This window comes from Patella vulgata, chromosome 1 (genome assembly GCF_932274485.2).
Source record: "Patella vulgata chromosome 1, xgPatVulg1.2, whole genome shotgun sequence".
NCBI lineage: Eukaryota > Metazoa > Mollusca > Gastropoda > Patellidae > Patella > Patella vulgata.
The window spans coordinates 92,715,763-92,739,704 of NC_065879.2; the positions used below are offsets into that span (position 1 = coordinate 92,715,763).

The window sequence follows — 23,942 nt, forward strand, 5'->3', positions numbered from 1 at the left end:
CATCAAGAGTTGATTATGATCTGGATAAGTTAATTAATGTCTAATTAATAGTTTATATAACATTTCAGGTTTAAAGAAAGACCTGCAATAGACAGATTTACCTCTTGTATAATGCATGTTTAATGGTTAATACTTCATTACTTGGGATAAAAGAATTTATTCCAAGACAAATTATAACGAAATGTGTTGAAAAAAAAGTATTTGTTTTATTTGCGCAAACCATCAATGAGTGTGGCGACTTGCCGCCCAGACCATGTGGATGATACAATATTGTAGCTATTTTTAGCCCAACTGAATGGACTGACATTGAATTATTCGTGTTGTTTTGATCCGCGTCTAGAATCGAAATACAACCTTAAGACCGGAAGTGACATTAGATTAATGGCCGTTATGTTAATTCCTCTTTGTCTACGTTCAAAGCAACGTTTCCAAGTAAACCATAGGCAAATTTTCAACTATATCAGCGTGGCTGGAAGCGAACGTTATCACCCCTAATCTATCAGAAGAAAGGTATTTTTGATGGGTTAACTGGAAGAATAAGGTCAAAGCAAAGCCAGGTTTATCGATCATAGAAAAGAATCAGCAGCTAAATTCCACAGAACTAAGTAAATAATAATCGATATGGTAAGATATGATATAACCTTATTGTTTCAAATCCACCCTTGCTTATTATCCATAATATTAGAAATTAAAGTATAAATAGACTCAGACAAAGAATAATCAGCTGAATTCCACCAAATATAACAAAATTAAATAATTAACATGGTAAGATATGATATAATTTGATTGTATCAAATTCTGTCATATAATCCACCCTTTATTATTATCCATAATAATTATATGTAACAGGCATTGCCTGAGTAGAGCAAAGCTGAAGTTGTTTCTCAAGTGAAGTGATACAAATAATATTAAATAATTTCGTTTTTATTTAGATCTAAATTGTACGATTAAAAAAGTTGGCATGTATCCGATTCTGGTTTTTAGTTACACCCCTATGTTACCGGAAAATATCTTTGCTCAAGCACCCCGTTTTTTTTGCGATGCTTTATTTGAGCTACGCTGTATATTAGAAATTAAAAACACAAATTAAAATTCAGTATTGATGCTTAAGTTTCAATCCTTATATCATAGTCATACTGTGAAAATATATGATCATGATATCCAATATCCAATTATTATATCATACTGTGAAAATAGGTAGCTAAACATTTCGGTCCTGCGACCTTTTGGACTCGACCCAAACGACCTTTCAGATTCAGTTTGACCACAGTTTAGACTTACTTGACAATTTTTTGGGACCCGGTCTGGCAATGTTTCGGACTCTGTTTCGGACACAGATGAATAATAAAAAGACTTGAAAATTTGTGTGATACATGTACATGTATATTAGGAACAGCTGTTTTATGTGAAGCTGATAGTTGTCTTTTCAGGCCTCGAAAGTAATGACAGCCATTGCCAGGGGTGCCCTTTCAATTGGTCGCCGTACCATCAAAATCTTCACTTTGTCTGGACATTTTAGCAGGGGTGCCCCTTCCTCATCCAGTACATAAAAAGCCTACCTGAACCACAGATCTGGCCAATTACATATCGTTTTCACCTCTACCCCCCTCGCTCACATCGCCATACTAATTAACAACGCTGAAACAATGTATACCAGTATGCATTTCTCCGTTTTTGAATAAATGTGCTCAGAAAGCTCTTCAATATCAGTGCGTGAATAGTCTCGGGATATAAAGGAGAAAGGGGGGAAAAACCCCACCAATTTGGCTTCTTCTGCATCCAAATCAATGAAGCTGAGAAGCTTCTATGGATGAGAATATAATTCTGAAAGAAAATGAAGCAATTGTGAGTCGTTGATGACGATTTTAATGCATGAACAACACCCCCTGTGACTGTAAGGTTGCTGGGATGGCGATACTATAGGCCCATATAATGGTATATCGGTTAGGATCCAATACCCTGACACAGAATGATACTGTAACTGCACGGGACACACATCACCATAGTAACAGAGTTGTGGTTTATCGTGGACTACCCAATCTGTTGAAAATTACATTGATATTTTACATCTGAATTCTTTGAATAAAAGGTTTTCTGAGCTTCAAACTGCCTACGGACAACTCAGTCACATAAATCCAGGTCAATTTTAGACCAATAGATAAAATAGAGGCTCTCCTCCTATGCACTTTTAATAGATTTATTGATACATGAATGACCCCTGTCAAATAAGGTTGCCGCGACACCCTCAGTATGTCAGAAGGCCTGTAACACAATCAGCATGCGACAATACATGTCACCATAGTAACGGAGTGGTGGATTATCATTGATCTTGATTATCCAGTACGTTGAAAATTGATAATTTAAATAGAAAAATCAACCGGATATTTCTTTTATTGTTTGAATAAAATGTTTTCGGAGTCTGAAACTGCCCTCAAACTAACATATTACTAATTTGCGGTAATTTATTCAGGAATATTATTGACGTTAACTTCAAGCCAGTACACGAATTGGATATGGTAAATTTTTCCAAACGATGCACTGTTTGTCGGTATTTTTATACGCCCCCATTGAAATGTCGTCGTATATTGTTGTTGCTTGTGGACGCTCTAGAGGCTAAAATTAATATCCGATTGACTTTAAATTTATACACAGTGTTTAAGGTCATAAGATGAAGAAGCCTATTGATTTTCAGCAATTCCGATAATTACTGCCAGAGTTATGGCCCTTGATAACTTTGAAAAATCTTGTGGACGCTCTAGGGCCAAAGTTAATATCCGATTGACTTTAAATTTATACACAGTGTTTGAAGCCATGAGATGAAGAATCATATTGATTTTCAACGATTTCGGATAATTACTGCCAGTACATTAAAAAATTTGGTTTTGTTTGTACTATGTAGTTTGTTCAAATCTCCTGTTTAACCTTTTTAATAAAAGTAATAAATACAACATATAAAAATAGACTTCGATTTTCTCTTTTACATTATCCACGGTTCGCATGTTTATTCCCCCACCCTGGCATATAGAATTCATATGCCTGCCTACCTTACGTTATAATTATAATATGAATGTAAATCCATTCCATTTCGTTTTATATATTATTATTAACATATTATGCAGGTAATAGGGCGGACATAATGTATGGAATAAATAAGCTTTACTCGTCGATTTTTGTTGATTACCGATCACAGCCGAGATTAGTTCACCGCTGTATATTCGTATTGTTTATTCGTATTGTTAGTCAATTTCCGTTATGATTTTAGATTAGTTCACTGATGGTTTTGTAATAAAGTATACTCGTATTGTTTGTTAGTTTATGATGTCTAACATCATTTATCTTCTTTATAAAAAGGTGTTTTATAATTACATATTGACAGCTGAATCACTCGCCAAAAATACATCATGGACTCTACGTATTACCAAATAATCAACTAAATTGCGCAGGAGCCCCTTTGAAATAAGACAAATTAGATTGATATTATTTCGAAACCATAATTAATTTTAAAACTGAACGTTGATTTAATTTCCGTGCACGAAATGAAACTAAACATCTCCAAATATAAGAAATCCGAATAAGAATTCATTTAGATACCAAAATGCGAATCGTAACACATTGGGGTCGAAACAGTGTGATAAGTTATAAAATAAATCGTAAATCAATGGAACCTGTTGTAAGGTGGACACTGCATGCTTTCTTTTAACGTTGGGTTATTTGAGGCGTCAGTCAGGTAGTCTGAACATCTAAAGATAACACGTGTCGAAATAGTGGCTGCATGCAATTTTATCCTTTGATCTGTTCTATCACTGACAATCCTGTTATATTGAAACAAACATGCATGCAAATGACTATACAGTGTATTACAAGTGTATGACACCAAGTAAGCTCAGTCTTAGATAAGTCTAGTTGTATTAGAAACGTAAATGCGGTCTACGATATACGACTTTAAATCTCTCCACTAGATAATTCTTTTTGTGAAAAAAAACCCAAACCTTTACAATAGACATAGTGTTTTATTTATTTCTTGTGATAATAATTAAAAATAACTGGAAACTATATGGATTTATTTTTTACTTACAAACACGGTAAGCATTTCTTTCGTTGTATTTTATTACTTGACGATAAACATGTGGTAGTAAATATATCAACTCTCATGTGCTGTTTAACTAAATAACTATAATAAAATGAAATTACGGTCAATATTCACAATAATCCTCGGCCGATATACCGAAGATGTAACTGATGATCGTTACATTTTATTTAACAAACATCGTGGGAATCGTTAGGTATGCTAATTATTTTTATTTTTTTTATAGCGGGAATATGTAGCGTCTCAACATTTATTAGAGACTTTTTAGGGGTTCGTTCCAGCCTAGCACTTCAATCGAAAGAACTAACAAACTCGGGTGTAGATAAAAATAAACATCTTTATTTGGATCAATTTATAATTGGGATACATCGCATTAAGGGGAGATAATTTGGGTGAGACGCCAACCCTTTGGATAAATTCCCAGGTATGGAAACAGGAATTAGGTAAATAAATACATTTGCCCTGTCAGGCCGGTGGATATGACGGGATTAAATCGGAGATTTGGTGACATAAGGAATTGGTAAGACTTGGGGGAATGGGTGAACCACGACTATCTAGGCCTATCTTGGATCAAGCCAGTCAAGGTTAAACCAACCTATGAGTCTTTAAATAGGAGACCAGTTATGGATAAATTACAGCCAAAGCTAGGATATTAATTCCTTACCCATTTTTGGTGATCCATATCCAATTTAAAATAGCTGGATTGCTGCCAATTACGTAAGGAGCTTTCCCATGTGCACCGAGTGTCCACTGAGGATTTCCTTGTCGTCTGCTTCTATTTATAAGGGGATTCCGATGACGTCAGTTGTCGACCAATCAATGCGAGCGTTACTAACAATGACGACGTTATAGCCTTGACCGCGCCAAAGTGTCATGGCCGCCGGCTGTTTGATGTCGCTTGTTTCGCTAACTGATTTGTGTCAATTCATCGGCCTAACGGGAATGTTATAAATATAATTATGTGAAAAGGACAAGATGGATATCGGGCATTATATTGTGATACATGGTAATGTATGACATTGTTATATAAATGTGTTTCGGGCGTGAACTCTACAAGGGAGCTGGTCTCATTTTTTGACACTCTCAGTCGGAAACGACGTGCGAAAGACTGGAATCGCCTGGACCGTAACAAATATCTACGACCGATTACGGAATATACTGTCTCATTATTATCGACCATTTATCAATGATGTAGCTTATTGCTTATTCGCCCCCATAATTGTCGATCGTTAATACATGTATCTTTTTTATAAAAAAAACATGCTATAATATTCGGGCGACTGGTTTATATCATGCTGTATTTTTTAGACGACTATCGATTTCCCAAAACTTGAACCGGTTTGTAGGTAAAACCGAACCGACTCCGCCTAAACCGACTAATCGTCACACCGCTAGTGACGCTCTACGTGCTAAAGTTAGCATCCGATTGACTTCAGATTGATACACAGAGTTTAAGGTTTTGAGACGAACAAGTATATTGATTTTCATTGAATCTTTATGACTTGGACAGCTAAATCTATGATGTTCACTCTTGTTGACGATATAGCTGCTGTGGGCGTATGTTTTGTTGCCTGGCAACCTATCTTTGTATATTATAGTAATATGAGATTTTCAATAATAAATTACTAAGAATTATTTTTCTTGAAGTTCATTTTTATCAAAGGGAATGAAGCTTGCAATTACCCTATTTCCTACCGGGACCTCATTTGACCCAATTTTGACCGGTTCGTTTCAAATTGGATTAGGAACCCTGATTTGCACTTTAACAAAAATGTTATAATGTCATAGTCCTTTAGTACACCATATCCTAATCCTTGATTAAGCCAAAAAAAACCAACATTTTTTAAAAAATATATTACTTTTACGGAAAACGATGATTAAAGAACCCTGGTACATGTAAGTGCAACTAATGTTTTATCATTTGGTGGAGCCTTTTAATAACCATGTGTTTCATGTTAAAGATACATTATGGGAGATTACATAATGAGCTGGCAGTTCTCACTATAAGTTATAATAGTTAAAAACTAGATAATGTAAAGGGAATTTGCTAAAAATTTCAGTCAAATTGATCCACGCTGGATCGAAAATGTTGCGATTGAATTTTAGCCCTAGCCTTGATCATCATTACTAAAGTCGGTACGATAAAAAACATAGTATCAATTATCTATTTTTTGATTTAATCATCAATCAGCATTGAGCAACAGATCGGATTCCAATCCAGTAAATATCGCAGGCTAGCGATGACATCGAGGGTTGATTATGGTCTGGATAAGTTAATTAATGTCTAATTAATAATTTAGATAATATTTCAGGCCTAAAGAAAGACCCATTTTTCTCATGGAATGATTTTTATATCATGACAATTTCCTTGAGATTCTGCAATATTATAGAAAACTACAAGGAACTAATGATGTTATAACTTTTATATATTACAGGACACTAATGATGTTATAACTTTTATATATTACAGGAAACTAATGATGTTATAACTTTTATATATTACAGGAAACTACTGATGTTATAACTTTTATATTTTACAGGAAACTAATAATGTTATAACTTTATATATTACAGGAAACTAATGATGTTATAACTTTAATATGTTACAGGAAACTAATGATGTTATAACTTTTATATATTACGGGAAACTAATGATGTTATAACTTTAATATGTTACAGGAAACTAAAGATGTTAAAACATTCCACCAGTGTGTTGTATGTGATGAGATTTTCCAACAATATGATGATTTAGAAAAACATAATAAAATACATGTTAAAGAAGCGAAAACTGATGAATATTGTCATGTTAAAAAAGAGAAAACTGATGATGCAGATGAATATTGTCATGTTAAAGAAGAGAAAACTGAAGATATTGAAACAGTTTATCAGTGTAATTTATGTGATGAAGAATTTAAATCGGATACTGATTTAGAGAAACATTGTGAATTACATGTGGAAGAAGAGTTGAAAGCTGATAATGATAGTGATGTAGGCCTACAATCAGCTGACGGTGAAACTGCAACAAAACGTTTTAAATGTAATGTTTGTAGTAAATTATTTATTCATAATAGTGGCCTACAAACACACATGAGAATTCATACTGGTGAAAAGCCATATAAATGCGATGTTTGTGGTAAATCATTTCCACAGAGTAGTCATATATACAGGCATATGAAAATCCATACTGGCGAGAAATCTTATCATTGTGATGTTTGTAATAAGTCGTTTAGTTTTAGCCAAGGTTTACAATATCATATGAGAACGCATACAGGTGAAAAACCTTATAAATGTGATGTTTGTAGTAAATCCTTTGCACAGAATTACACTCTACAGTCACACATTAGAATTCATACTGGTGAAAAACCTTATAAGTGTGATATTTGTAGTAAATCATATAGACAAAGTTGTAGTCTACGGCAACACGTGAGAACTAATTGTGGATCACTAACAGACAGAATAAAGCTTCCGAAAATGAATACTTTTACTGGTGAAAAACCTATTAAGTGTGATGTTTGTAGTAAATCATATACTGAACGAAGTACTCTACGGAAGCACATGAGAATTCATACGGGTGAGAAGCCCTTTCAATGTGGAGTTTGTAGTCGATCATTCACCGAGAGTGGTTCTCTTCATAGACACATGAAAATCCATACAGGGGAAAAACCTTATAAATGTGATGTTTGTAGTAAATCATTTCCGTTGCATGGTTCTCTTCGGAGACATTTGAGAACTCACACCGGCGAGAAACCCTTTAAATGTGATGTTTGTAGTAAATCATATACTGAACGAGGTACTTTACGGAAACACATGATTATTCATATTTGAGAAATCTTATAAATGTGATGTTTCTAGTACTTTTAGAAAATACAATCTTACCATGCGGAAGACGTTATATTACGCCTGGTCGAGGAAATCTAATTGAAGGGAGACAACTCTATTTACTGTTAGTTTTATTATGGTATAAGACCACTCAAATTTGTATTCAGAAAAAAATAGGCCCACAAATGACGTTTTTCGTCAAATTAATTACGCAATAGGGGGTAGTTAACGTCAAATTAATTACACAGTTAAGGGGTTAATGATATAAAAATAAGGAATTATTTTTTAATTCTAATTTCCACTTCAAAATTTGGTCAATTTAAATCAACATTGATGTTGTTATCTTATCGTGAAAAGTTGGGCGTCTGATATCAAATATTTAAAACAAAAAGGAAATTTCTTTGAGCACGAGTTGTATGAATCGAGGCTAAACATATCCCATGTACAGTTCGTCCCAAACACTATGAAATTGCTAAGATGTAACGTAATTTTTCGCTCAATTTCCCCACAATTTTTTGCTCAATCTCCTTTCGATTTTCCACTAATATTCGTTTGGAAACATTATGTTTCCAGAGGAAAACACCATCTTATCCCAGGCTTTACGACTAGGAATTCGCCAGCGTTTAATATTTTATAACCAGTAATAATCTACATCAAGACATAAACGACCTGTTCTGTTTTACCGAAATCTTTAAAACTCATTCACTTGGCGAATGAATACATATCAAATAATCCCCTAATTTGTAAAATATATTACACGCGATGTGGTAATTCAGCATGCCTTGGTGACCATGAATAATTTATTGCCTTAAACAGGGCATATTTAATTTCTAGAGTCAAGCTCAAATACATGTACAATATAATGGTTGCACCTTTAGAAAATATATTTGCAAACAATTATAGCGTAAGAATATAGTCCCAGAGTGATTCCTTTGGTCGTTATAGATTTGGCGGGATTACGAGGCATACCTGTTCCCGGTGATTTATGATGCATGAAAATGTATGATGCTTATTGTTTTTATACGCCCACATTGAAATGTGGTCGTATATTGTCGTTGCCCCCATCCGTCCGTCCGGTGTCCACAATTGCTTGTGGACGCTCTAGAGGCCAAAGTTAATATCCGATTTACCTTAAATTTATACACAGTGTTTAAGGTCTTGAGACGAAGAGGCCTATTGATTTTCAGCGATTTCCAATAATTACTGCCAGAGTTATGGCCCTTGATCACTTCAAAAAATCTTGTGGACGCTCTAGAAGCCAAAGTTAATATCCGATTGACTTTAAATTTATACACAGTGTTTAAGGCCTTGAGACGAAGAAACCTATTGATTTTCAGCAATTTCCGATAATTACTGCCAGAGTTATGGCCTTTGATCACTTTGAAAAATATTGTGGACACTCTAGAGGCCAAAGTTAATATCCGATTGACCTTAAATTTATACACAGTGTTTAAGGTCATGAGACGAAGAAGCTTATTGATTTTCAGCGATTTCCGATAATTACTGCCAGAGTTATGGCCCTTGATCAATTTCTGGACGCTCTAGAGGCCAAAGTTAATATCCAATTGACTTTAAATTTATACACAGTGTTTAAGGTCATGAGACGAAGAAACCTATAGATTTTCAACAATTTCCAATAATTACTGCCAGAGTTATGGCCCTTGATCACTTCAAAAAATCTTATGGATGCTCTAGAGGCTCAAGTTAATATCCAATTGACTTTAAATTTATACACGGTGTTTGAGGTTATGAGACGAAGAATCCTATTGATTTTCAGCGATTTCTGATAATAACTGCCATAGTTATGGCCCTTGATCAATTTCTGGACGCTCTAGAGGGCAAAGTTAATTTCCAATTGACTTTAAATTTATACACAGTGTTTAAGGTCATGAGACGAAGAAGTCTATTGGTTTTCAGCGATTTCCGATAATTACTGCCAGAGTTATGGCCCTTGATTTTCATTGATTTCCGCTCTAAAGGCTAAAGTTATCATCCGATTGACTTCTGATTGATACACAGAGATTAAGATCTTGAGACGAACAAGTATATTGATTTTCAATGAATTTTTATGACTTGAACAAATCCATGATATTAAAAGTTTTGTATACAAAACGTTAGCATGGGGCAGAATTTTATAAAAACCAAAAAAATTCTAATGGTTTTCTGATAATTACTTCATGAGTTGTTGCTCTTAATCAGATTTTAGTGTATTTTAAATGTTTCATTACCGAAAAAAGTAAGAATATGCAACAACTCTTGTTGACTGCCCGGACGATTTAGCTGCTGTGGGCGTATGTTTCGTTGCCTGGCAACCTATCTTTATAAATCTGGAAACAGGAAAGGGTACGGCAACACTCCCTTAGTAAGTAGTTATAGACTGACAGGCTGATACATCTGCGTGGAGATTGGAACAAAAGAAGATGATACCGGCGGGGCGAAGTGGTAGAATAATATGATTTAAAGGATCCCCGCTAAACAGAATCATAACAGACTTGGTAGAAGTTGAAGATTATTTAATGAGATCCGAAAACGTTGTCTTATTAAATAATCTTCAACTTCTACCAAGTCTGTTGTGATTCTGTTTAGCGGGGATCCTTTAAATCATGTTTTTATAAGTCAAGAGTGTTATTTAGTAATACATTAAAGCCTATTGTATTTAATTGTTTGTTTAAATCAAGAGTGTAATTTAGTAATACATTAAAGCCTATTGTATTTAATTTATTTAATTTTATTAATAAAGCACTATGCAACGTGATCCAGCCCTACTTGTTTTACTAAATTATGAAGTAATAAAGTTTGTGTTTAATTATATTAACGCTTTATTATTATGAAAAAAGATATTAAGGTGGAAGACTATGTTTTTATTTTTTTGCAAGGTGATGCAGCCCTAAAATATTTAATAAATTGTGAAATTATATTTAGTCTTGATTAATATGACACGTGACTTACCGGTCCTCTGTGATTTATAATGCATGGAAATATTTGATGTGAATTGTTTGTTTAAATGAAGAGTGCAATTTTGTAATGTTAAAGCCCATCATATTTAATTCAGTTATTTTAATAGGTCCACATTGATAATTTAGACATATATTGCCGTCTCCCCTGTCTGTATGTATGTGTGTGTCTGTGGTTCGCCTACAGACTGCAATTCTTAAATGATCATCTTGAAACTTTACATACTTATTCCTTATACCCTAAGGATGATCCCTATTGTTTTTGGTGTATGGGTTTCGAATCCCCGGTTGTATGTGACAAGGAGTAGGGTCGCCTGTCCAACCTCATGGGTTTTCTCCAGGTCCTCCGGTTTCCTCCCACTGCTAAAGACCCCTATGCGCAAGCGAATTATTGAAATAAAATTAAACCATATGTTAGTCCCGAAATGACCTAGTTTATGTTGAGTGGACGTTAAACCCCATTTCTCTCTCTCTCTCTCTTTTGGTATATGCCTGACGCCCAGTGGCAGAGCCATGCCTATTTCTTGATTTGTTTGTTTGTCGTCTACAGGCAGCATTTCTTAATGTATCACCTGCCCCCCTCCCCACCTGCCCCCTGGCCTAATGGAAAGGGTTATAATGAAAGAAAGTACAGTGAAGTAGAAGAATCACGGAGAATCATAACAGCAGCAGCTCGACTACTTAGAGAAGAGATACGAGAAACATCATTCACATCGACATCATTACATTTGAAACTACTCTCAATAACTGTATTTTTACCCATTGACTACTGATGTCTTCCGTCTTACTCCAGCCACAGTAGTGGACCGTCCTAAGGCCATCCTTTAAGCAAGTTGACTACAAAAAAATTACTGGCCTGTTACACTGACCCCAAACTGTACTGTACATAGCTTAACGTATAATAAACCAATTCTCTTTGAGATAATGGTGTAACCTTACAGTATAATTATATGATTTGATTAAACCCAACTGCTATGCAAAATTTCTCTTCATTTTTAAATGGCCACCGAAATCAGAATCATGCAGTGTCATGTCGCTCGAAAATACAGAAAAACTGATCGGTAAGATAAGATTATGATTTCAGTGTTCCACTCTTCACTATTTGTAACATAATTACTTATATGCGTGCAAACTGTGATATGTTTTTGAAAATTTTGCAATTGAACTTAATTTTACTTGCTCGAAGCCTTGAATTGTGTATCAATTTCAGCCGTAGATAAGAATTATCATGGCTACAAATTTCAGCTAACCTGTTCCATGCAGTTTTGATGAATCTGAATCAGTGCCAAAGTCATCAAGGCATATAATACAAATATGTTTTCCACCATTGTCATCCATATCGCAGCAATTTTAGTGAAAATAGGCCGATTTATATTCAAATTATGTGCTACAAAATCAGTTTTTTTTTAATTTTTATTAATTAGCTGGAGACCAATCCCAACTGGTTGTACTAAACACCTCTGATGCTGAAATTTTTTGGGATTTTGTCATAAAATCAAAGCGGTAATCAAAAATAACCCGTTCAAATGACGTCATTTTCCAATGGTGACATCATAGATGGATGCAGACTGTTTTATCCAACTCAGAAATATAGAGTTCCCATTGTTGACAATACATTTATAGGGTCTAACATTGATAGTTTTTGAGATATTGACTGCTTTTTTCTGATTAGTCAAACTTGACCTTTGACCCGACCCCAAGCAGTCATAATGGTTCATTTTTTTCTTGAGTACATATGAATCCCACCTTTCATTTGAGACCAAGTTTGCTTTGATGGGACTTTTTTCCAGGAAAACACATAAATCTGTGTTTATCTGGCAGACTATAAGTTCAATAATGAACATTTTCTGCTTAGGCTAAGTAGCAATAAGCAATTTGTATACTAAACATAAGCATGGACCAAACAAATTCTGATAATTTTCTGATAATTAGGCCTACTTAATGAGTTGTTACTCTTAATCAGATTTTAGTGTATTATAAATATGCGACAACTCTTATTGACTGCCTGGACGATTTAGCTGCTGAGGGCCTATGTTTCATTGCCTGGCAACCTATCTTTAAATTAAATCATTATGGCTTGTCATGTAAATAGATGTCAAAATAATAATTTTTATAGCATTTGAAGCCAAAATAAAATCTGTAATAGGCAGATTTAGCTCTTACATAATGAATCTTTAACGACTTTTCACACTTACTTAACGACTGTTCAGACTCAATTATTCAATAATAACAAGGTTTCGAACAATAATAAATAAATAAAACATTTATAATACTTTGTATATATTTACCCGTAGTAATACTTTGTTGGGAATCCAGTTCAAGTTTAATAAAATTACAACATTGTTTTATTATTTTATAAGTATCAATCTGTACCACAATCACAAGCAGTACATGTAAATGGTTTTCGTGTTGGGTTGATCCGTGTCCAGAATCTAAATACAACCTTAACCTGTGGGGTAAACCGGAAGTAATTTTAGATTAATGGCGTTTATGTTAATTTGTCTTTGTGATAAAAGCAAGGTTTCTAAGTTCAACAGAGACAAACTGTCCGCGATATGCGAGTGACTGGAAGCGGCCGTTAAAACCCCTGATCGACGTACTTATCACAACATTGATTTGCAAGGTTTGCTGGAAGACGAAGTGTATGTTCTAAAACTTGAAGTCAAACTGTAAAATTAAAACCACACAGTCGTGAAGAATTGCCATGGTAAGATTTTATTGTATCAAATCCACCTTTAAAACAGCATAAAATAAACCATTACAATTATTCTTTATAGGGTAGCTCTTCAATATAGAGGGGGGTTGGATCGACATTTCGGTCCCGCGTCATTTCGGATTTAAGTTAAAGGAGCTAAATCGCTAATATTTTGGACCTAGAAATTGGCACAAATTTGAAATGGGTCGCAACACATATAATAATGTAATATGAATTTATATAAACTGTTTTACATTCAATCGTGTCCGTTTTACTGTGAATTGTCATCAGTTATGTTCGGCGAAATACGCCAGAAGTCTCAACCGCAAGTCAGTTTCTAGCGTCTGGTTATTCCAGTCAACACCGATATTATTTATTGCGCATGCTCTCCAAATAAGAACATGATATCACCGTTTGACAACGCTTGTGGAATATGTCTAGCCTCGTTTTTTGAGTACATTGTTACAAATGGCGCTGAAACGCATTATGGTATACGATTCGTGTACCAATGGTAAAATGTTTATTTTGTCTTAAATATTGGATATCAGAAGCCCATCTTTTCCAAGTAAGATGACAACACCAATGCTGATTTAAATTGCAAAAAAATTCGTGTTTTAAATGTCGAAGATTTTGGATGATATTGAGTTACGGACTTAGCTACTTTAAATTAACACAAACGACCTTTCTGCTTCAGTTTGACGACAGTTCTGACTTGCATGATCATGATATTATAACTTTTATATATTACAGGAGACTAATGATGTTATAACTTTTATATATTACAGGAAACTAATGATGTTATAACTTTTATATATTACAGGAAAATAATGTTAACACATTTCATCAGTGTGTTGTATGTGATGAGATTTTTCAACAACTTGATGATTTAGAAAAACACAATAAAATACATGTTAAAGAAGAGAAAACTGATGATGTAGATGAATATTGTCATGTTAAAGAAGAGAAAACTGATGATGTAGATGGCTATTTCCATGTTAAAGCAGAGAAAACTGATGATGTAGATGAATATTGTCATGTTAAAGAAGAGAAAACAGATGATGTTGATGAATATTGTCATGTTAAGAAAGAGAAAACTGAAGATATTGAAACCGTTCATCAGTGCAATTTATGTGATGAAGAATTTAAATCGAATATTGATTTAGAGAAACATTGTAAAATACACGTTAAAGAAGAGTTGAAAGCTAATAATGATAGTGATGTAGGCCTACAATCAGCTGACAGTCAGGGTAGTGATGTAGGCCTACATGTACAATTAGCTGACAGTCATGGTGTAGCCAAACGTTTTAAATGTGATGTTTGTAATAAATCATTTCTTAATGATGGAGGCCTACAAAACCACAAAAGAATTCATACAGGTGAAAAGCCATATAAATGTGATGTTTGTGGTAAATCATTTTCACAAAGTAGTCATATATACAGGCATATGAAAACCCACACAGGCGAGAAGTCTTATCATTGTGATGTTTGTAATAAATCGTTTAGTTTTAGCCAAGGTTTGCAATATCATATGAGAACGCATACAGGTGAAAAACCATATAAATGCGATGTTTGTAGTAAATTATTTTCAAGTTCTGTTGGTGTACAGCAACACATGAGAATTCATACTGGTGAAACACCATACAAATGTGATATTTGTAGTAAATCATTTAGACAAAGATGTAGTCTACTGAAACATGTGAGAACTAATTGTGGATCATTAACACAGAAAATTAAACTTCAGAAACCGAAAAAAACTCCTACTGTAAAAAAAACTGTTCAATGTGATGTTTGTAATAAATCATATACAGAACGCAGTACTCTACGGAAGCACATGAGAATTCATACGGGTGAGAAGCCATTTCAATGTGGTGTTTGTAGTCGATTATTCACCGAAAGTGGTCATCTGCAGAGACACATGAAAATCCATACAGGGGAAAAACCCTATACATGTGATATTTGTAATAAATCATTTCTCTTACATTTTAATCTTCGGAGACATTTGAGAACTCACACCGGTGAGAAGCCTTTTAAATGTGATGTTTGTAGTAAAGTATATACTGAACGAGGTAGTCTACGGAAACACATGATAGTTCATATGGCAGAAACCTCATAAATGTGATGTTTGTAGTAAAGTATATACTGAACGAGGTAGTCTACGGAAACACATGATAGTTCATATGGCAGAAACCTCATAAATGTGATGTTTGTAGTAAAGTATATACTGAACGAGGTAGTCTACGGAAACACATGATAGTTCATATGGCAGAAACCTCATAAATGTGATGTTTGTAGTAAAGTATATACTGAACGAGGTAGTCTACGGAAACACATGATAGTTCATATGGCAGAAACCTCATAAATGTGATGTTTGTAGTAAAGTATATACTGAACGAGGTAGTCTACGGAAACACATGATAGTTCATATGGCAGAAACCTCATAAATGTGATGTTTGTAGTAAAGTATATACTGAACGAGGTAGTCTACGGAAACACATGATAGTTCATATGGCAGAAACCTCATGAAATGAAATGAAATGAAATGAAATGAAATGAAATGAAATGGGGTTTAACGTCCTACTGTTCTGCTCCTAACCTGGGCTAATGAAGACGGGCATACACCATACAGTGTGCTATGAGGGAAATTTTGCCCGGACAGCGGCACTATCGCCTACTCTTATTTTGAATTCCAACTGCCAAGGGATCTTTTACGTGCATTCCAATGTATACACGGACCTCGGTTTTTCGCCTCATAAATGTGATGTTTGTAGTAAATCATTTACTGGAAGTACATGAGAATTCATATTGGAGAGAAACCATTTGAATGGGTTGTGTGTAGTCGATTATTCACTCTGAGAATGGTACTGTTCGTACTGGAGAAACACCTTTTCAATGTAATGTATTTTGTAAATCAAACACAAAACGATAATCCATGTGTAAGAAGCCTATTGAATGTGATGTTTGTAGTAAATCATATACTGAACGAGGTACTTTACGGAAACACATGATCATTCATATTTGAGAAATCTTATAAATGTGATGTTTGTAGTACTCTTAGAAAATATACTGGAGAAATACCTTTTATAGTTCGAACACTGTCGTTTTCCGTAACGTGTAAAGATACGAAATTAGATTTAATGATATCAAAATAAGGAATTATGATATAAAAATGTTACCAATTAAGGTCCGGAAAAAAGTGACACATAAAGTCAGGTCTTATTTAAAATGTTGATTTTGTGCATTAGAATGTTTGTTATATTTTTAGAAAAAAATCCTTTAGAAAAACTGTAGTAAGGTCATTTAGGTGATATATTGTGTAAACGTAAGTCGTATCTAAGTGGACTGGCCAATTTTATCCGAGTTGAGCGAAGATCCGAGTTAGTCGAAGACCGAAATTCAATCTTAGCCCGATTAAAAATAAACTACAAGAACCGGATAATAATTGATTCAAAGGCACGTTTCAAGCTTTTGTTCGTGTGTGAGAGTAGATAACTTCTATTTTGTTGCCATCTTTGAAAAATGTCCCAAATTTTCCCGGAAAGTGTCTTATACAGCAGACAGCGAGTTTCGAATTTTCCCGGCTGATTTGAGTCAAAATGATAGGGGAAAGTGTTTTGGGGGGTCTGTGCAGGGCTTGCCACGAGCAAATTGGAGGTGAGTAGATGACTACTCACGCAAATATAGACTTGCGCGAGTGAGGCGAGTACATGTATTTACTCACGCAGAATGATGTGCGTGAGTAGCCATTTCCCTTTGCCATCGTTGGCGTGCTGAGGGGATTCGGGTAAAGCTTAGAAAGGTAAAAGAACAGGCACAACAATTTCAATCCCATCAATTTGCAGAAAAGATGCGGGATCGAAAGAATTGCTATAGAAACAACATCCGCTCAATTTTTTATTATCCAGACACGGCAAAGGACATCCGCTTAAAAACCGCCTGGCAGTACGCGTCTCAAAGTATTTTAGTAACAACAGGTTACTTGTCAATCCAGGACTATCTATTTAATACATGTAGGTCCATGGTGTCGGGAACATATCCTTAACATCATGCTGGCACTTAAATATCCATTCTCATATACTCTCCAAGCATGTAAATCTCTTCTTGGACGTTCGTGCATGTTCGGATGAATCCGAATCCAACTTGTGCGAGGTTTACTGTATATTTCATTTTCATATGCTCTCATTTTCATGTGGACGTATATTGTTGTCGTCCCTGTCCGTTGCATGTATGGGATCGAAACTTCATGGATTATGGCCCCTGATTGTACGAAAAATTAAATTACGCTTTTACATGTAGCCTGTGGACACTCCAGAGGTCACAATTTTCATCCGATTTTGATGAAACTTGAAATGCATGTTTATAACCCAAAGATTTTGGTTCCTTTCGATATTCGCGCATATCGTATCATATGGACCATGTTTGTACAAAAAATTGCGTTTTTAGCTTGTGGTACTTCAAGAGGTCACAATTATTATCTGATTTAAAAAAAAAAAATGTTTGAATATATCACTGTTACACCATAATGGTGGCTGAGTTTGAATTTCATGAACTAATTTCATGAACTACTGGACAAAATGGCAGACCCTCGTACGCAAATAGGGTAAATATATGGTATATCATGGCTGTGGACCCTCAGATTTTGATGAAACTTGCAATACATGTTTATAATCCAAAGATCTTGGTTCCTTTTTATATTTGCGTATATCGGACCATAACTTCCTGGATTATGGCCCCTGATCACGTTTTTAGCTTGAGGACCCTCTGGAGTTCACAATTTTTATCCAATTTTAGAAAGCGTTTAAATGTATCACTGTTACACCCTAATGACGGTCGCGAAAATCGAACCAAAACTGCCTGACAAAATGGTTGCTCCTTGTACACAAATAGTGTCGTGTAGAAGTCACAATTTTTATCCGATTTTGATGAAACTTAAAATATATCTTTATATCCCAAATACATGTATCTCAGTCCATTTCGATATTCGTGCATTTCAGACCGTAACTGCCGGGATTATGGCCCCTGATTGTACGAAAAATCACTTGCAAAATGTGGGCGTATATTGCCTGGCAACCACTGGTTAATATTAAATGATATGTAAATATTATCAGTAGTTTATACATTTATTCCATCCAAGGCTTTCACTTCACAATTTGGTCAATTTAAAGTATCTAAGTCCGTAACTCAATATCATCCAAAATCTTCGACATTGAAAACACAATTTTTTTTGCAATTTAAATCAGCATTGGTGTTGTGATCTTACCTGGAAAAGATGGGCTTCTGATATCCAATATTTAAAACAAAATAAACATTTTACCATTGGTACACGAATCGTGTACCATAATGCGTTTCAGCGTCATTTGTAACAAGGTGTTCAAAGAATGAGGCTAGACATATTCTACAAGTCATGTCAAACGGTAATATCATATTCTTATTTGGAGAGCATGCGCAATAAATAATATCGGTGTTGACTGGAATAACCAGACACTAGAAATGGACTTGCAGTTAAGACTTCTGGCGTATTTCGTCGAACATAACTGATGACAATTCACAGTAAAACGGACACGATTGAATGTGAAACAGTTCATATAAGTTCATATTACATTATTATATGTGTTGCGACCTATTTGTGCCAATTTCTAGGTCCAAAATATTAGCGATTTAGCTCCTTTAAATCAACATTGATGTTGTTATCTTATCGTGAAAAGTCGGGCGTCTGATATCAAATATTTAAGTCAAAAAGGAAATTTTAAAATTGGCACACGAAACGTTTGCCAGAATCTTTTTGGTCACCAGTTGTATGAAGCGACTCGATGATTGAGGCTAAACATATCCCATGTACAGTTTGTCCCAAACACTAAGAAATCGCTAAGATTTCACAGTAATTTTTGCTCAATTTCCCCGCGATTTTTCGCTCAATTCCCCTTTCGATTTTCCGCTAAGATTTGTTCGGAAACACCATCTTATGCCAGGCTTTACGACTTGGAATTCGCAAGCCTTTAATATTTTATAATCAGTAATAGATCTACATCAACACATAAACGACCTGTTCTGTTTTACTGAAATCTTTATCCGTTTATATCCAAGGAGTAATTCACCACCTTTATAAAACTCATTCACTTGGTGAATGAATACATATCAAATAATCCCCTAATTTGTAGAATATATATTACACGCGATCTGGTAATTCAGCATGCACCTTTAGAAAATATATTTGCAAAGAACTGTAGCGTAAGAATATAGTCCCAGAGTGTGATTCCATTTGGCGGGATTACGAGGCATACCCGTTCCCGTTGATTTATGATACATGAAAATGTATGATGCTTATTGTTTGTTTAAATCAAGAGTGTAATTTAGTATTATATTAAAGCCTATTGTATTTATTTTATTTATTTTGCTTAATAAAGCACTATGCAACATGATCCAGCTTTGTGTTGAATTATATTTACTGTTTATTACTATGAAAAAAGATATTAAGGAGGGAGACTATGTTTTTATATTCGTGCAACGTGATCTAGCTCTAGAATATTTAATAAATTGTGAAATTATAAACTTTATGTTTAATTATATTTAGTCTTGATTAATATGAAATTGACACATGACTTACCGATCCTGTGTGATTTATGATGCATGGAAATATTTGATATGAATTGTTTGTTTAAATGAAATGGGGTTTAATGTCCTACTGTTCTGCTCCGATCTTGTTTAAATGAAGAGTGTGATGTAGTATTATGTTAAAGACCATTGTATTTAATTTATTTAAGTTATATTTATAGCATGGCTTTCATGTGTTAACAGGTTTAACCAGAGGCCGAAGGCTGAGGGGTTAAACCTGTTAACGAATGAAGTGTGCTATAAATGACTTGTAACATTGCCAACTGCTCATCATGCATATTGTTATTGCACAGAAAACCCACCCCACTTCTCTATATGATTTCTACTAAAACTAGTGTAAACCAGAAAAAGTGTCCAATAACATTGAACATGTGTAGTTACTGCACGGCTCCACCCAATCTACTAGAGGGAAAACAATCTGCTTATTCAACGAAAAGAACAAAGGAAGATTTCCTATCCATGTTACAATTTTAATTAAAGCACTATAAACATGATAAAGCCTATTGTATTTAATTTATTTATTTTTAATTAAACATACATTATGCAAGAGCTACATCTGCCTATTGCATGTCTTTCTTTAGACCTGAAATGTTATCTAAATTATTAATTAGACATTAATTAACTTATCCAGACCATAATCAATTATTGATGTCATCGCTAGCCTGCGATATGTATTGATCTAGGTTCTGATTTGCTGTTCAACTTTCATTCATGATTTGTGACCCCCCACAACATACTGAGTCACAATGAGGAAATTTTGAAAATTGAGTTATTGTTATTTTCACATTCTCCAACTCAATTTGATGTATAGTTTGTTTGAATTGGGAAACAATTGACTGAGCGGTGTCCATTAAAAGCTACCCAACTCACAAAAGTAAGTTTTGAGAAAAAGCAAGTCAAAGATTTGATATGTTCCAAAACAAAATCCCATAGCAATCAGGCCATTTATCTGCTGTTTTGTTGTTGAATATATCTTTCCATGGGTTTTAAGGGGTGCTGAAGATGAAAATCGTAGTAAAAATTTGATCCGACTATTTCCGCAATTTATTTGCTATATTTTGTCGTTTAATATGTTTTTTATTTAGGATTTCAAGGGTGCTGACGACGAAAATCTTAATAAATGCACTCCTTTCGTAACGAAACATCCACAACACATACGGCATAATATTAACATGATAGTGTTATACTGAAGAACAATCTATACATTAGTAGTCTGTTGTGTATAATATAACTTTAGTGAGATTAACTCAATTAATTAGCACCTTAGTGCCAGCTAGTGGTCAGGAGATTAAGATTGTTGATTGAATAATCATCAAAGAAGCCGCAACAGCTGTATGCGTGTTCATTTAACACGTGAATTAAAATAAGATTTTGCGTGTACGATTGGTCTATTATTATTTTCAGGTAACGTGACGTTATCAAAATATGAGTCCCTATAGAAATGTCAATTTCATAGTCAATGTTTACGTTCACTTTCGTGCATTTTGGCTTTGATGTAAATATCAACATTATTCAGAGGATACTCAATGGCAGACTCGAGAATCGTCACATTTCGGCTCGTTGGTCGTTCTCATTTTTTCGACCCATTGTGATAAGTGAATTTTAAACAATAATATCCCAAATGCATTTCTTACTTTGCATGCCGTATGAAGAAGCGACGTTAAACGGAATTCAGCTATCAATAAAATTCTCTTCGAAAAGAACATTATTGGCTATTTTGTTTATTTCCATTTAAGGCCTATAGATTATTTTTTTAAAGATGATATGAGATATCAAACAATCACCACTTGGATTAATTATTCGGAGTAAATAACGAGTTCTCGACGGCTTTATCATTGACCCGTGACAGTTGATTAGTAATAGTATTAGTAATAATTTACATCATCAGCCACGTGGTTTCGATTAACACTCAACGGCAATCTATACGATCATAATTATTTTTTTTTTCTGCCACTTATCAGAGTGAATCGCATGTAGGTACCCAAAAACATTGCGAAAAACAAATATTTATCGATAATGCCTTGCACGCAGTGTCCGGGCCAATCAGCAAAGGAGTTGTGTGGACAGCATGGCAACAGGCGGAGTTTATTTATATTTTTGGAGGGTTTTAAAACTCGATTGTATCCGTTCAAAATCAATTCATCAACAATATTTTGATCATATTTATAAACTAGAGATGCTTCGCTTTACAACGATGCCAATTTTTATGCAAGAGGAATGACCGGTCGCCCCACTGCGAGCGAAGAAAAATAACTAATTTCGCCAAGAATTTTGAGAAATAGGACAGAATTAAGAATACGGTACTCTTACAAAACGTTCAAATACAGGTGTTTTAAAATGTTTTATTGCTATTTTGATCTTCTGTGTCGATAGACAGTATATTTATAGACTCATTTTTGTGAAAATCTCAATTTCGTTCAAAATCAATATTTTCACTTATTTTGTCTTTTTCTCATTATTGATTCTCCCGCAATTCCAACTCATTTAGATGCGGACGGTCACATTTAATCATGAAATGGATAATCAACACTATGGTTTTTTATCTTACCGACTTTAGTAATTATGATCGAGGCTAGGCCCAAAATTCTATCGCTAAAATCTTGGTTCAGAGTTGATCAATTTAACTGAAATTTTCAGCATATACACTTTACATTATCTAGTTTTTACCTATTATAGTTGAGGGGGGGTGGATGGCTGAATGGTTAGTGTACGCGCGCTGTATCATAAAGTCTGTCATTAAATCGACTGGCGTGGTTTCGAATCCCCGGTTGTACGTGACAAGGAGTAGGGTCGCCTGTCCAACCTCGTGGATTTTCTCCAGATCCTCCGGTTTCCTCCCACTGCTAAAGACCCCTACGTGTAAGCGCTGGCTCGCTAGCCTGGAGGTCGGGTGTTCGATCCCTGCATTGGCCGAGAAAGTTCATCCCGATTTTCCGGCGTGGTCCCCCCTTGTCAGTGATGCAGGTCCCGTGTATACATTGGAATGCACGTAAAAGATCCCTTGGCAGAACAGTAGGTCGTTAAACCCCATTTCATTTCATTTCATTTCAAATGTATATACCAGGTTGTCAGCATGGTGTACACAAAAATGTATATATTGGCTTTAAAAATAAAATATTAATAAGGCTTATGATAATTATTTATTAATTGGCAGTAGAAAAATTCATCCCAGTAGCTCACACATGCTCTATAGAAAACACACTGACCTAGATAATTTTAAATTGTAAAACAATAACTTCGAAATGAAATGAAATGGGGTTAACGTCCTACTGTTCTGCTCCTATACTGGGCTAATGAAGACGGGCATACACCATACAGTGTGCTATGAGGGAAATTTTGCCCAGACAGCGGCACTACTGCCTACTCTTATATCGAATTCCAACATGCATGCCAATGTGTACACGGGACCTAAGATTCCCCTATATCAATTAACTTATATTGTTCTACTACAAGACACCCATCATTAATTATCAACACAACACTCAGTATAATCTGTTGACGACTATGTATACAACTCTACAACACAAATCATGAGATTATGTGGCTTCTATATACGTGTGCATTATTCTGCACTGGCCGCACTATTTTATAGTTATGTTGTGGAGGTCGATCGACTGGCACCTAACCACTAAAACGATGACATCTACCAATCCAGAAGCAGACGAGATCATCTACCAAACGATATGTTTTATATTAAATAAAGGGAAGAACTTCCCACTAACCCAAATCCATGGCCTAAGGCCAAATGGAAAGATTGCAAAATCATATTCTAAAAAAC

The 23,942-nt window shown here is 34.8% G+C and overlaps 3 protein-coding genes across 3 annotated transcripts in view; 2 read left to right on the top strand and 1 right to left on the bottom strand.

The window, feature by feature from the left end:
- Positions 1 to 23,942, bottom strand: part of LOC126818321 (zinc finger protein 664) — a 312,810-nt gene that overhangs the window by 230,136 nt on the left and 58,732 nt on the right. The window lies entirely within an intron of this gene.
- On the top strand, positions 379 to 8,594 carry LOC126818330 (zinc finger protein 239). The gene is made up of 2 exons (XM_050545684.2): positions 379 to 624; positions 6,767 to 8,594. Exons 1-2 carry the CDS (start codon positions 622 to 624, stop codon positions 7,910 to 7,912), a joined length of 1,149 nt encoding a protein of 382 aa, XP_050401641.2. The 5' UTR covers positions 379 to 621; the 3' UTR covers positions 7,913 to 8,594.
- LOC126818169 (zinc finger protein OZF) lies at positions 13,339 to 18,442 on the top strand. Its single transcript, XM_056099738.1, has 2 exons — positions 13,339 to 13,567; positions 14,376 to 18,442. Exons 1-2 carry the CDS (start codon positions 13,565 to 13,567, stop codon positions 15,666 to 15,668), a joined length of 1,296 nt encoding a protein of 431 aa, XP_055955713.1. The 5' UTR covers positions 13,339 to 13,564; the 3' UTR covers positions 15,669 to 18,442.